General features: G+C 38.9%; 2 protein-coding genes across 2 annotated transcripts in view; both read right to left on the bottom strand.

The window, feature by feature from the left end:
• Window positions 1-593: 593 nt before the first annotated feature.
• Window positions 594-3,257, bottom strand: INSL5 (insulin like 5). Its single transcript, XM_042465547.1, has 2 exons — window positions 2,629-3,257; window positions 594-997 (listed from the first exon to the last, which is right to left on the bottom strand). Exons 1-2 carry the CDS (start codon window positions 2,804-2,806, stop codon window positions 780-782), a joined length of 396 nt encoding a protein of 131 aa, XP_042321481.1. The 5' UTR covers window positions 2,807-3,257; the 3' UTR covers window positions 594-779.
• Window positions 3,258-8,488: 5,231 nt separating this feature from the next.
• DNAI4 (dynein axonemal intermediate chain 4) overlaps window positions 8,489-15,638 on the bottom strand; it is a 42,804-nt gene continuing 35,654 nt past the window's right edge. Inside the window, exons 12-17 of the mRNA XM_042461181.1 lie at window positions 15,417-15,574; window positions 13,691-13,803; window positions 12,335-12,433; window positions 10,955-11,181; window positions 9,495-9,648; window positions 8,489-9,270 (exon numbers count right to left, since the gene is read on the bottom strand). Of these exons, the coding sequence (XP_042317115.1) occupies window positions 9,220-9,270; window positions 9,495-9,648; window positions 10,955-11,181; window positions 12,335-12,433; window positions 13,691-13,803; window positions 15,417-15,574 (802 nt within the window). The 3' untranslated portion in view covers window positions 8,489-9,219. The remainder of the gene's footprint in view (window positions 9,271-9,494; window positions 9,649-10,954; window positions 11,182-12,334; window positions 12,434-13,690; window positions 13,804-15,416; window positions 15,575-15,638) is intronic.

Genomic DNA, 15,638 nt, shown 5'->3' on the forward strand with positions numbered 1-15,638 from the left:
ACACACACGTTTGGTGCAAATATCTCCCATCAAACTGTTTGGTTGATTCAGCTGTCTTGAAATCACTAGAGGGGTGTTCAACTAAAAGTTGCCAGTATGCACTAGTTTATGTCTGTCTGTCTGTCTGTCTGTCTGTCTGTCTGTCCGTCCTAGGTATCTGTGTGTAGGAAGGTACCTTGTACTGAGTTAAACCACTTAGCTATATAACTTGGTATTATCTATATTGAGTGGCAGTAGCTCTTTAAAGTTTCAGACAGAGATCTTTAGCAACCTAACCTGAAAATACCAGTGATTGGATATTTGACTATTTGCATGCAAAAGATGTGTTCTTCCATGGAGCTATATTACTGCCCGAGGGACCTTAGTTTTGATAGTTCCTTCAGAAAAACCAGCATATTCAATTTCAGAGTCAGTCAGTCAGTCAACCTTTATTAGGCATAGATAGTTTCAGAGAATGTTTTAAAATGGTAAGCCCACTCCTATGCACCTACAAGAACAAACAAGAGAAGCCAGATTGTGAATTTCACATTTATTGCCAAAGTAGGAGCCAAAAGAAAGAGAAGACATCTTATTCATACATTTGAAATGCAGCCATTGAACAATATTTGTCAATTTGTCCCCATTCCAAGTGGAAGGGCAGAGAGGAATTATGTCAGAGCTGAGAATTATGGCATGTGCTATAAAAGGTCTCAAATATAACCTATTTTAAGACACAAAGCATTTTATTTTTAATATATTATTGCTGTAGAGCAACCACCATATCAGCAATTAATGCCTGCTTAGCATAGTGTACTTATACTGTTTTCACTGCAGCCAATAGCACAGCAAGAGACCGTGAGTCGCATGACATCCTCATGTCTTTTATGGATGGACTTTTGTTGCTGGCCTTGCAGATCTCTTTCAGCTTCAGCCCTGGATTGGATGAATTCTTGGCTCTGGGATTCCGACTTCTGGATAGAATTTTCCTCAGGAGCCAATGGTAAATGAGAGTATTGATCTGTTGGATGAAAATGATGACAAAAATGCTAGAAGTATGCTAATAATAAGATACTGTTATACTTTATGTAAACTTTGTTGAACTGCCCTGCCAACCAAAACATCTAAGCAAGATATTGTCATTTCAGCCTAATCTGTGTCATTTAAGTATCACTAGTGTGCTAGGGTTGGTCATATTAGTATTTGCAAGATAAACAAAGCTTAAGAAAATTACATAGGAATACATGTCCATCCTGCCATTGAATTTTGTTTTAAAACAAGTCTGTCAGGCCTAAGGCTAGTAAATTATTTCAATAGGATTATCCATTTTGTGCTGAAATAAACAGATAAATAGATACTGTATTTACACTTAAAGCAAGGGATGTAAAGAGGGTGAAAGCTATAGATCAGCATCATACTGCTTCCCATTTTCAGAAGGAAAACCTTAGAAACAATTCTGAACTCAAATCACAGGAATATGTCTGTGTGAAGCTCTGCCATAGATGATGATGATCTTCTTCTTCTTGTGTGCCTTCAAGTTATTTTGACTTATGGAGACACCTATCGCATGGTTTTCTAGGGCTGAGAGTGTGTGAACACAAGTTCACCCAGTGGGTTTCCATGGCTGAGTGGGGAATCGAATCCTGGTTTCCAGAGTTGTAGTCCAACTACATCATACTGGATCTTGCTTAAACGACTACATCACAAAGTCTCATTTCTCATAATACAACTCCAAAACTTCCACAGTTAATAAAAAACTTCTGAAAACTCCAGATTGGAAGAAATCATAAATTATACTGTGTTCTACAGAACGTACTATTTCTAAGCAGAATTCAGAACTGGCACTTATCTTTAAAAGTTGTATACAGCTTGTCATGTGGGTACCGAGAAGTGATGCTTGTTCATGCACTACAGTGATCACCTGAATTCCTTTTCCAGGTGACCATACCAGCACCTCTTTTGTCTCTTCAGCACCATTGAAAAATCTTTTCATTTGCCTAGGCTCTAAATTATTGACTTACCTTTTTTTTCATTCCTACCTATAGTTTTATCATTTCTTAAATTTAGCAGTTACCCTACTATATATTTTTTGTTATATACATTTCCCTGAGAATATAGTAAAGACTCTTGAAAAACCAAGGCCTATAGTCTACATCACCTACTTAATTATGATTGCTTAACTAAATAATGTTTTCTTACCTGACCACCCCTCCCCCCACCAACCTACTTTACCAGGCAGCATCTATGCCCAAGAATGGAGGTCTGTTTAGCTGGTGATCAAGGCAGAAGAGGATGTCATTTCTACCCTCTTCTGCCAGCCATTGAGGCTGTGGGAATAAGTTCCTTGTCACAGCTTCACATGCTGGGAGGAGGAGAGTGGAAATGCCATCCTCCTTGCAGCCCTATTGCCAACTGAACAGACCTCCATCTATGCAGCTGCTGTCTGGAAAAATAGGTTGGAGGTATTCATGCTCATGGCAATAGCTACAGATTCATTTTAGTGAATACAAAGTATTTATGGGTCCTAACTCTAGATTACGGATCTATAACTGTAATACAGAATGCCAGCCCAAATAAATAAAAATTGTGCCATCGATTCAACTAAATGAGCTTTTTCATGGAGAACTGCAAAAATATTTAGAAAGTTGTTACCTATGAGACCTTTCGGGAAGCCATTCAGTTGTCTTCTCCAGCGAGATCCTCCACAGGTAAAGACGACAGCTCTGACAAAGTCTCTGCCGCAGAGTCTGACAGGAGCGCCTTCAGATTTTACTTCAGATATGGCTATGAAAAAAGAGAGCAAAAACAACCCCAGTACCATGGCCTTCATTTTGCCAGCACCTGACTAATCAGAGATGGAGAGGACTACTGAAGACTGAAGCCAAGGTGGCAGACCAATTTATATGCTCCTCTCCTCTGTTAGGCAAATGACATGGGGTTATGTTGATCTAATGTTTGTCAAATATTTTCTTTTGTACCCATGTAAGTGCTTGGGGGGGTTTATCTGGATTGTTCTCAAACAGTAATTAAGATTATAATATGTTGCTATATGGCTAAGATTAGTAAAAGTCCAACATATTTATAGAGATTTCCCATCATAGATCAACACTGCAGATGTGCATTACCAGCCCCCCTTAGAAAGATTTATTACACTTTTCACACCTCACAAATGACTGTGAGTTGCTATAATTTTTCAATTAGCAGATACACTTAAATGATAGGTATATGCTAAGACACTTTGCCATTTCAAGTGCTGAATTCAATGTATTTTATCAGAACGTACATTCAAAATGAAACTTGCTATAATCATGCATGTTCTTGTTGAGCTATTAGTCTAATTTCTTTCATTCAATTTATACTTTTCTTTATTAGCACCTTAAAATGAAAACTTTGAAAGTTTTCCTCCATGAATAGCAGATATGCCATGTTTTCTCCCCATGAATAGCAGATAATACATCTCTACTTATTTCTTCCTCTTCTTTTCTCCATTGATCACAGTATAAAAATAAATACTTACACTGCAGTCTATTGTGATATCGATTTCAAAATCACAGTGTCAGTTTTCATAACCATTATGTTTATATCTGTGAGGGGCAAAGGTAAAAGTTCCAGAGAGTGAAAAGTTTGGAGGATTGTCCGGAACATCTTTCTCCTTATGCATTATGTAGTGTTGCTAAAACAGCCCCTCATTCCTAAAAGTTGTAATAGAACTTGCTGACTTCCACCCTTACAAAGTGTCTTGTTCATTTCTGTTCTTTCAATGAAGTTAGTACAGATTACATTAATTTTTCATTTGATCATTGTGGCCCTTGGGACCTGAGGATGCCATCCTGGGACAACCATCATTGGTGTTCTTCCTGTCTGGATGCACTATAGAGATATGAAATGGAGACTACACAGCATCCAGGGCTAGTACACAAGCCCACTAAGGCAACTGCACAGAAAGGACACATTTCATGAGGCCCAGAACCTAAGGTGATATTCAGTCATGTTGACCACCAGCAGTTATAGGAAGCTATGATTTGAATCAGAAGATCAGCATTAGGACAAGGAGAGGATATTGTGAACCTTTTCATCCATTTTCCTTATCACCAGCAAAATCACATGTGCACATTTCAAGCTGCTTGGTGCCTTGTTTGGAAGAAAAAAACAAAGCTGCCCCCCAGTCTTTCCGTCTACCCCTGGAGCACATGGCAGCTCAGAGAAGATAGTTTTGTTATTATTAATGTTTATTTATATAGCACCATAAATTTGCATGGCACGTTACAGATGCCATCATAACAGCATATAACCTGCCAATGGCACACAATCTAAAAGTCATAAAATATAAACTATACAAAATTAAGCAAGTTATACAGTTAAAATAAAAAATAAAAACAACTAATGCATATAATAAAATATAAAATTATAAAACAATATTAAAATACAGTTCCAAATGCTTTAGAGAATAAGAAAGTCCTTCATTCAGACTTAAAACTAGCAAAAGAAGAGATAGTCCACAGACGTTCAGGGAGGCATTTCCAGGAGTACGGTGCAGCAAGTGAAAAAATGTGAAGCCAAGCCAAGGAAGAAGGAACCCTTGGCTGGGTAAGAAGCCCCAAGCTCCTGAAACGCAAATCTCGAACAGGATGGTGAGATGAAATAAGGACTGACAGATAAGGGGGAGGTAGGTTGTGTAAAGCTTTACATGTTAAGAGAAGAAGCTTGTACCAAATCCTAAAAGGAATGGGTAGCCAGTGAAGAGATGACAGAAGTACGGTGACATGATCAAAGCAATGAGCTAAAAAGATCTTAGCAGCAGAAATGTTGAACAGAAATCAGAGGACAATGGGAGCCTCATCAAAAGAAGATTGCAATAGCCAAGGCAGGAGATAACTAGGGCCTTAGCAGAAGAAGCTGATAGAAAAGGTGTAATTTTGGCAATATTATAAAGAAAAGATCAGCATGAACTGGCTACAGCCTGAATCTGAGGAGCGAAGGACAAAGAAAAATAAAAAATAAAGTCAAGTGCATGTGCTTCCTTCACAGGATGAATTGACTGTGATAGAAAATGTATATTGTAAAGTAGGTTTTGGAGGAAAGATGAGTAGTTCTGTTTTAGCCATATTAAAATTTAAGGCATTTGTAAGTTTTGGATGTTTGTAGAGAAAACAGCCTGTAGGGAAATGGCTAATTCTATCTTCATTTTCTCCATCTTTCCTCCTACCCATCCTGCTGCAAAAGTCTAATCCAAACTGCAACTTCTTGCCTTAGGCAATATTTGTCCTTACAGATGTCATGTCATGCCAGTCTCTGGAATGATATGCTCCCTTTTTTTTGTAATGGAATAAATTTTGTAATTCTACAGCTTTCATTTCTCTTTTTGGTCATAGCCTTTTTCTCCAATACTTTTTTCTTGTGCCATTTTCCATTTTATCTTCTTATTTTCTGTACTGTTTGCATTGTTCTTTTTGAAAAAGACTCAGGAATCACATTCATGACTATCACATGTAGTTTGACTCTAGGTTCTACCCAAGGAAGCACCATGGCAAAACACTAGTTTGTTGTACTAGATCAATCATCTTTAATTTTTCCAGTGTCCTGTCTATAGTATATTTTTTGAATGATGATTGTAAACCTCTAGTAAAGGGTGCTGGTTTTTTGTTTTGTCTTTTCATTCTCATGGTAAGTTTGTCATTGTTCTGTTGTCCCTTCACGTCATTTCCAACTTAAGGTAAAACTATCATAGGGAAGTTTTGACAAGTGTTGTTCAAAGGAGATTTGCCCTTGTCTTCCTCAGAGGCTGAGAGAGTGTGAGTTGCTCACAGTCACCTAGTGGGTTTCCAAGGGCTGAGCAACAGGGACTCAAACCCTGGTCTCTCCAGAGTCCTAGTCCAACACTCAAACCACTACATCATGCTAGCTATCATGATAGGATTAGTCTGATACATTTGTACTAATAGATAAAGCTGCAACCACTGATATGTAAGCACCCTTCTGTTCTAACAGTTAAGAGTGTCCCTTTTTCTCCTCTCCCCAAATCTGCTTTAGAGTGTTCACCTAATGCCCCAGAGAAGATTTGGACTTCATGCAGAGAGCTGCCAGGTAGAGAAGGAATTTAATATGCCACAGCTGTGTTGTTAAAAATAACCCATAATATCTGAGTATCTGGTTGCAGAGATCAGTAGTTTATCAATCTCCATATTTGAGTAAATAGTAGGTATGCTGCAAAAATAATATACTGCAAGTAATGTGATTTGTGATGTGATCAAGAAATAAAAATTTGACTCATATTTACCTTGACGCATAGGAAGATACATTGTGAGTTACAAGAGCATTAGAAAGGTCGCCTAGTTCTTAGCGGAACCAATAAGTAAACAACTGTTCCTACTCATTAAAATAAATGAGTTTTTGGACACCTTTTTTGGATAATGATTAACAAACTGTCCACTCTAATGGATGGCATCTTTAGAAACCTGCAGGAAATAGGTTTTTCATATAGTTTCTTCATAAAAAAATGTACAAAATACACATGGAAATGGGTGTTAATGTCCTTCACAACATGCTATAATTTTGATCAGTTTAAACTTTCAGCACTTGTTGCTGGGCTGTTGAAAACAGTTTAATATTATTATGGTTTTTACAATATAATGCCTCTGTGTGACAGCTCTCCAGAACCTTATAGGCTTTAGGCCCATCTAATCAATACAAAGAGCAGAGTGTTTAATGTGGCTCTTTGAATCAAGAGATGAAAGACTTGTAAAGATTAGATGCAGAGAGTTAGGTCCAGACTGGCTGTTGAGTAAATAGAAGAGTTCCTTCCACTCATGGAACAGACAACAGATCAAGCAGAGACTTCCTGGTGGTGGATGGAGGGAAAGAGGCAATCTTCACAAATTCTTCTTTACTCCTGGACTATCTGTCATGGAGCACTGGCATCGGCATCACCCAATGTGATAACTCATGGTATCAGCTCAATTGACTGCCTCCCATATTACAACATGCAGAAACCTTAGTAATGTTTTTATACTAATGTTATTCATAAATAATAATTCCCGTATATCACTGAATGTAATGGCAAGAGTTGTAACATAAACTACTAACAAAATCATGTTTTTAAAGAAAAATGTAAAAGATCTTTTTAAATTTAATTTTTTTAATTTTTTAAAAAATCTGGGGCCTCTCCTTTCTCCTCCCTCTGAGTGTCTCCCCACTCACACCATCTCTTCAGCATTTTAAAGGGATGCAGGCAAATGCCACAGGACATTTCTGTCAAAAGGCAGCTGTCTGGGGAGCAGTGGTGTCACACACACCCCTTAGGGTGTCACCTGGTGCGGCCCACATCCCCTGCACCTCCTAGTGACATTCTTGTCATAGAGCTCTTGGAGCATCCACAGCAGCTTTTCAGGGTTGCAAAAAGGGAGGATCAGTGAAAGAAACATTCCTGCACCAATCTTCTGGCTTTAATAGATCTCTACCCTGGAGGCATCAGATCCCATCTGATATTGGATGTTAAACTGGGTTAAATCTGTTTAGTCTTGGCACCCACAAGGTGATGAAGGCTGTCTTTCAGAGGAAGGAAGTGGTAAAACTATAATGATATTAATAAAAATGCAATCCCTCACTCTTAGTTTATAAATTTCCTATGCCCAATCTGGACTCATGAGCCCTGGAATCACCGTCATTGGGAAGCAGGAGATTCATGTAGGCAATTGGTGATTCCTCTTCACATCCCTGTCTTTTTCTTTTTCTTTTGGTTTAACATATAGATAAATGGAGCGTCCTGATTGATTTAGAAGTGCTAATTTAAAAATTCCTTATTTAAGTGAAAGACTCCTTGTAAACATCCAAAGTTCCTGTTGAGTAAATTTCACTATCACATACTATTTGTTTTGATAAACAGATTTGAACAAACATAGCCATCTCTGGGACAGCCCAAAGGTGTTGATGAATGGTAGACAGAGAGAATGTGTTTTGTCTAAGATGTTAATGTTTCCAAGTTGTAAAAGAGTATAAAAGCTGGACTTGAAAACCATTTGGTGTCTCACTTTGGACCCCTTCCAAGTGGACCTATTTCTGCAGAAATAAACTGATTTTCTACACCTTGTTCATGTTGCTTCTGCTAACTGGACCTTTGGTGAGCAACAAATCTCACATTTGGGAGAAAACTACCTTGGAGTATCCCTTGTCTTAGAAAATCCTATGAAATGCATGGGGTTGTCATACAATTGACAGGCAACTTGAAGACACATAAACAATTCCAAGTCTGCATCCTACCCAATGAGCTGGATCCAGACATACTCATACTTAGAGTAGACCTACTAAAGCAAAAAGGATTCAGGGTAATTATGAATAACAACTCCCAGTAATTTCAGTGGGTCTCTTTTAGAACCCATCCTATAGTGGGGGATAAAATTTGGATAATATTTGTCACCTAAATTATCAGTTTTTCCAATAATTTCTGACACAATATGAGAACATGACCAGAATTTTCTATTGTGACACATGTTGTGCAATTTTACACATACTTAGCTATGTACCAGAGGTATTAAGTAAATTATTATTTCTAATTAAATTAAACTAAATGAATTAATAGTGAATTGCAAAGATGCATAACAAGATGAACAAGAGTGTCCTGATGTACATCAGGCTCTACCGATGTGCATTGGCACTCCCTAGCCAGTATCCTGTTTTCCATTTATCCCATTGTGCATCAGTTTTGATTCACACCAGTCTTGTTGTGCATTGGGTCCCACTGTGCATTGGTTTCCAATGTTCATCACTACCATTGTGCATCGGATTCCATTGTGCAAAAATTCCTATGTACACCAGTCACTTCCATACTGTATATAGTAATGTAACAGCAGCCCCTTGCGATATACAGACATTGTGAAACTGCTCAGTTCTATTTCCTGCAGATGTAACTCCCCAAGTGAATTCCATCCAATAATCCCTAACCCAGGGCATAAGGAAAGATTTAGCTTCCACCATGTGGATTATGTTTGATGCTAAGCATGGTGTGCTATATTACACTTGTAAAGAGAATGTGCATGTCTGTAGTGTTTGGTACTTTCCAAGCAAACATTTAGGAAGTTTCAAAAAGATTTCCAACAGATTTTTTCTGTATATACATGTATATGTACACCAATTTAATAGTTAGTTATATTTTTCATTGTTGCTTAATTGAATGTCAGAGATCACTCCCTTTTTCCTTTTTAAATGTCAGCATCACTTCCTTTTTTCACTGCCTGTTGCTGTAAAATGCTACTCTGGAGTGATTAGAGTAGAGCCAATCATATCATGTAGAATGTCCATCTGAAAAAGATAAATGATATACATCTAAGTGAATATGCTTTAAAAAATCCTGAAGTCCTGGATAAAAGAAACATTATTGTTCCATTATAATGAACAAGAATTTACAACATAATGATCTTCCGTTTATCTCTGTGTTTTCTTGCAATGCCTTTTAATTATGTCCCCAGGTACAAGTACATTGGCTTTTAGCAGGGACTTTTGGGACTAAAGGCTGTAAAACATACCTTCTTTCTCTCTAGTTCAGCCATATTTCTTAGTGCATACACAGTGACTTGTCCATCACTGTCCCCAATGAGAAGGCAATCTGTATTTTTAGCAAAAAGTACTGTTGTGAATTTCAAATTTCCAGTGGCAGGATTTACAATCAGGGGATCCAACCTGTATAAAAAAGAATAAGACATACATCATATAGCCACAACTGTGGGACCATTTGGTGCATCCCACTGTGGGATGCTGTTTTCTTAGATGATTATCTGTTTGTCTTCCAAATTACTTTTCCTGAACAGTAGTCTCCATGTCAGTTATGGAAGCTACTGTATGCTACACAATTGGGCCAAGACACTGTATAATATAGACTCTGTTTGGCACAGCAGTGTTTAACTTCAGTTAATGGTGGTGTTGTGATTAGGCCTCTTGAAAATAATGTTATCCCTTGGGGATGGAGGGAAACTATGGGCTACATCCAATTGTAGCTTGTCATCTAGTGTAGCCTCGTCAAATCAATGGGTACTTAGAAAATCAACACTTAGGGTCTCTTCTAATTGGAATTAACAACTGGGTTTCTCCAATAGCCAAAGAACCCCCCCCCCCCATAATTTTGCATGTTAGCTGCCTTGCATGCAATTATAGATTTGGGGATGTGGGAAATGTATGTCTTTTCTGTATGTATAATTCACCTATAAAGTGAGGCCTCTTCCTAAATAGAGAAGGGTTCACTCAATGGCAGAGTGCATCATTTTTATGCACCAGGTCCTAGGTTCCTTTGATTTGTTGTCTTAGTACCTCACACTAGAAAAAGGGCTTTGTGAATGGAAGTGTTGATCTGTCCTCTCACGACATTAGATGAGGGACCCTGGGACCCCAAAAAATGAGTATACAAAGGAGAGTGAACAAGTGTGGAAGGAAAAGTACAGCCACTTCTCTGCTGCTCATAGGTAGGAACTAGCTATTGCAGCAGACACAACACTCCTACTGGAAACAGCAGACTGGAAATGTTGATACTGTATTATGGTATCGGATCCAGATTTTTCCATATGCAAGAGAGCAAATTGAGGGGAAAAACCTTTTTTATCCCCACCTCTCCAAGTCAATCCCACTAGCCCACTCACAATGCTACACAGCAAGTCAAGGGCGTCCTGATGCTGGATGTACTTGGAAGGACACCTCTCCCCACCACCCCAGAGCAATTTCCATTAATAGAAGATGAATCCTGCATAACCTCCTTTTACCTCACCTTCAGACATTTAATGTGATAGCCTGGGTTTACAGTGAATTTAAAATGCTTGTGTAGGGACATTCCCCAATTGAATAACTGTTCCATATGCAGGAAAGCTTTACAATGGGTTCAGAATTATCAGTTATAATTATACAGTTATACATCATGCACTGTTTTCAAAAATAACAAGTTAGGGTGCAAATGATTACATATATTTTGGAAGCAGCTTAGGAAATGCTGTTAACTTACGTGCTGACACTAAGATCCCAGATTTCCACTCTAGTTTCATTCACAGCTGCAAAGACATATGCTGAATGGGGAGACCACATTACATCATAAATAACGTTGGTGGTGGAACTGAAGGTCAAAATAGGGTGAACCGAATCCTGCCGCCATAATATAATACTCCAGTCTGCAGAACAACTTAGAAACACCTCTGTGCTGAATGGATTCCATGCTATTTTGTACACAGGACCCTTCACAAGAAAGAAAGAAAGAAAGAAAGAAAGAAAGAAAGAAAGAAAGAGAGTCATTTTTACTCAAATCTTTTATAGTAGAATGTAGCTGGGTTGGTATCAGCAAGCAGGGAGACATTTGTATGAGGTTCCATTTTCCTCCTGGCGTAATTCCTGGGGATGGGGTTGGCCACCAAAAATAATCCATTTGCCAATCAGGGACATTGTATTGTTTTAGGGATTTTTATTGGTGTAAAAGATTCCCCCTTTGAAGTATTCTGATTTAGAGATCAAGTGGATATGTTTGGGGTATAAAGCAAGCATGGTTACCCAAGTTTTGCTCCGGCTTCCCATTCTCACTTCTGGTAAAAGAGGTGAAAAGAAAGATTGAGTATACCATGGATGAAGCTTTCTCTGGGTGTTACTTGTACTTTTAAAAAAGATTATTCCTTTTAGTTTCACCGCCCTTATACTGGTAACACAACAAGGGAGCCCACTGGAGCATGTTGAAGGAATGTGACACTAGCACAATTATGACAGTGATTTTTTTCAAAAAAAAAAAAGGGGGGGGGCAGGAAATGCAGAGTCAGGGAAAGTAATGACAGCCTTCCAGGAAAACAACAACAAATGATTAGGAGTAGGGAAATATGGGGGATCAGTATTGGGCAGGCATCCCAAACAGCCCCTGGTGTGGGAAAGATGCAGTTTGAACAATTATTACAATCGTGCAGAAGATTCTTTAAATTGCAATTTAATCATTGTGCCTTCATCTTAAATTTCACTAGTACTACAATTTAAGAAATCTAGGCCCTAATTCAAAGTTTGTTTGTCTCCCTTTCTGTATGTTTGCTGGTCATATGCTTGATGACAGAGTCATCAAACATAATCTATTATCTAATGGGACCAAAACAAAGTCCCTAGGCAACTTGCTATTTACATTTAGACTGGGATTTCATTTTCTGTGCAAGGTCAGAACCAACGAGAAAATTCTGGCTCCCTTCACCCTCTGAAAATTACTAAGTTTGGTCCAATTTCTCTGAAACCTAATGTGAAACAAATTCTAGTTGCCTCTACAGAAATATTTGCTTCATTCAAATCCTAAGAAAAATTATTAACATCAGCCTGAGCAATTCTGGGAACTTCCTTATCACACCTAATTTTTAACTATACATACTTTATGTCCTCTGTAAGTCTCCAGATATTGTTCATTGTAAGAACAGGAGCATTTGTGAATATAGCCTTCTTCTGTCCCAACCATATATATATTAGTATCCTGAAATAAAAGCAAATAAAATGTTTTTTTAAATAAAATCACTGTGAACATCTTTTACTTTAGCCACCAACATCTTTTTGCAAGAATATTAAAAACTTATTTCTACCCTTTCCTCATAAAACCTGGAATTATTAAACACAAGTGTAGTAGAATTCACAAAAGTTCAACTAACTGTGTAGCTAGATTTTTTTAAAAAGAGGAATGATAAAGCACTCAGTTTCCCATCACTCAGCTGTGGGGATATTTCATGTGTAGCATATATCCCACCACTACCCTTCATTATGAGGTGATCATCTCCATATTGGAAATAATTAGTGTGTGCACATGCACAAATGTTTTGGGGAATAGTGTTAGGAAGCTATCACATGAAGGGGAAAATGGCCAAACACTCCATTTGTAGAGTTCCACATAATCTGTCTGCTCTGACAGCTGTCGAGCCTTGAGAGGTGCAGCAGTCGCTGTTGTCAATGGGATGAGGATTAGAGGGAGGGAGCAGGTAATTCATACATGGAAGAAGCAGCTGATCTCAACTTGGAGCAGGGAAGAAATCAGGGCATGCTCACAGATAGAGTGCACTATCCTTTTCCTTCTCTTTGGAGCCCAGAGCACATGCATCCTCATCATCTGGTTTGCTTCATCCATCCCCTCACCATCAATAAGGAACAGGAGTAGTCACCCCCTCGGGGCTTGATACCTGTTGGAGGGAGGTTTTGGATGGGGTACAAAGAGCTAGAGAAAAGCCCCCTGCACCCTTTCTAAAAAGAGATATATGCATGAGTATGCCACATTTTTCACTAACAGGATGGCACCCAATAGGTCCTCCAGTGTAGGCCTTCCATAATCTCTAACCTTGTAGCATGTTTGTTTCTTCTCCTTCCTCTCTCAGTGGATTAAGTACTGTATCAATGTGGCAAAGGGTAGTGCTGCAAAATGTGGCTCATAAAACTTCTACAGAGAAGCTTAAGAGGAACCCTCCATCTACAACTTTAAGAAACGTAAGAGGCTAATACATTTTATTACTTAGAGTAATCTGTGAAACCTCTGCAGTCTGTGAAAAGATCCCCAGGTTTTTTGCTTACTTTGGAGATCCAGAGGCTAGTCTATAAAGCTTGTGCAAAAACAACAAGCAAGAAGAAGCAGAGACCAATTCTTGTTATTTACTGTCCTGAGGAAAATTATTGCTGTGACCTGTATGAATGCTGGCAAAGCATTTAGAGTCAGTTGGCCTGGTGCAGATTATTAGTTAGCTTCATTTACCTTTGGATGAAAATCAAAGGCTAGCCCTGGAGCCTGTCGTGATATCAATGCTTCACTTTTCTTTTCTGCTCCTTTTTTCTTTTCACTAGCTGTTCGCTTTAGCTTCATCAGATCTGCACAGATGAACAATGCAAACAGAATTTCAAGCCTCACAACTAATTGCGATGCCACAGAATTAACTACATATGTTTACTTACATGTCATTGTTGCCATCTTGGCTTGTGTATACTGTAACCAGAACTTGAAAAAGAGACTGCTTTGGACTATTACTCCCATAATCCACCAGCTGGAATGTCTATTGGCCAGCTGACTGGGGATTCTGAGAGCTGTGATCCAAAGAAATAATTACTGTTGTTGTGTGCCTTCAAGTTGTTTCCAATTTATGATGACTCTAAGGCAAACCTATCATGGGGTTTTCTTGGCATGTTTCTTTAGAAGGGATGTGCCTTTGCCTTTCCTTGAGATTGATAAGAGTGTGACTTGTCCAAGGTCACCAGTGGATTTACATGGCTGAGCCAGGAATCAAACCCTGGTCTCCAGGGTCACAGTCCAATGCTCAGACCACTACAACACACTGGTTCTTGGTCTGACCAAAACAATCCAGCATCACTCCAGTCCAGCAATGGTCTATGCCAGTGGTCCCCAAACTCTGCTCTTTAAGGGATTGTGGACTTCAGCTTCCAGAAACCATATTATTGGCTAACATGGCTGAGGCTTCTGGGAGCTGAAGTCCAAAATCTCTTAAAGGGTACTGTTTGGGGACCACTGGTTTATACAAATACAGAAGGAGGCTTCTAAATATCTGTTTTGTGTGATTTATTTCTGAGAATAATAAACACTGGAAGAGACAAAATGAGGAAGAGCATCCTCCTTTGCCATCCCCATACTGTGGAAGAACGTGGAGAGAAGGGCTTTTCTTGACAAGTTATGTGAGGTTGCCAATGTTATATTCAGGGGAGTAATCCCCAGAAATACCTGTAACAACCTTACATATTGTTTGTTTGTTCAACTTAATTTCCCCCTCTTCTTAGTTTTTGTTTTAATGTTCTTTGCTCCGAGCTCCTAAAGTTTATTGGAATTCATGATGCTTCTTGGGTTTTTACATCATGGTATGTAGGTTTTTAAATGTTATTGAATATGACATTCAAGAACAAAACATGTGCATGTATGTGCATGTGCGCACACACACACTCAAGGAAAATGTGCAGCATGCAATATTGTTGATGTGTGCCTTCAAGTCATTTCCAATTTATGGTGACTCTAAGACAGTGATGTCCAAACTCTGGCCCTCCAGGTGTTTTTGACTTCAGCTGTCAGAAGCCTCAGCCATCTTGGCTAATGGTCTGGGATTCTGGGAGCTGAAGTCCAAAACACCTGGAGGGCCAGAGTTTGGACATCACTGCCCTAAGGCAAACCTATTGCAGGGTTTTCTTGGCAAGATTTGTTCAGAGAGGGTTTGTCATTGTTCTTCTGAGGCTGAGAGGGTGACTTGCCCAAGGTCACCCAGTGGATTTCCTTGTTCGAGTGGGGATTCAGACCCTGCTGTCCCAGAGTCCTAGTCCAATACTTATGCCACTAAATTACACTGGCTCGCTAGCATGCAATATGTGCATGAATTACGTTCATATGCTACTATCCAACGTTGTCCCTTGTCTAGAAAATTTCCGTGGACAACCTTGAAAATAATACTATTACAAAATGTTTTATGGAAGATGACAAAACTTACCAGTACAGCTTAATCCTTTCCGAACAAACCACTTAGTTACTCTTCCATCTGCTGATATGGAGACCAGTATCTCCCCTTTGTCTTCTCCTTTTGTCCCCCTGTCCTGTTCAACCCACTTAAGCTGCCACACAGGGCCCAAATGTTTTTCATAAGATTCACTGAAACAGAGTGACACAAAACAGAAACTCTTGATGCATACATACCGAGTAAAGCATAAGACTG

This window comes from Sceloporus undulatus, chromosome 4 (assembly GCF_019175285.1).
Source record: "Sceloporus undulatus isolate JIND9_A2432 ecotype Alabama chromosome 4, SceUnd_v1.1, whole genome shotgun sequence".
Classification (NCBI taxonomy): domain Eukaryota; kingdom Metazoa; phylum Chordata; class Lepidosauria; order Squamata; family Phrynosomatidae; genus Sceloporus; species Sceloporus undulatus.

Bases quoted from the DNA above. Each gene is read 5' to 3' on its own strand.
- INSL5 (XM_042465547.1), bottom strand. From the start codon at position 2,806: ATGAAGGCCATGGTACTGGGGTTGTTTTTGCTCTCTTTTTTCATAGCC. The intron at 998-2,628 runs GTAACAACTTTC...TTCATCCAACAG, and splicing joins CTTCCCGAAAGGTCTCATAG to ATCAATACTCTCATTTACCA.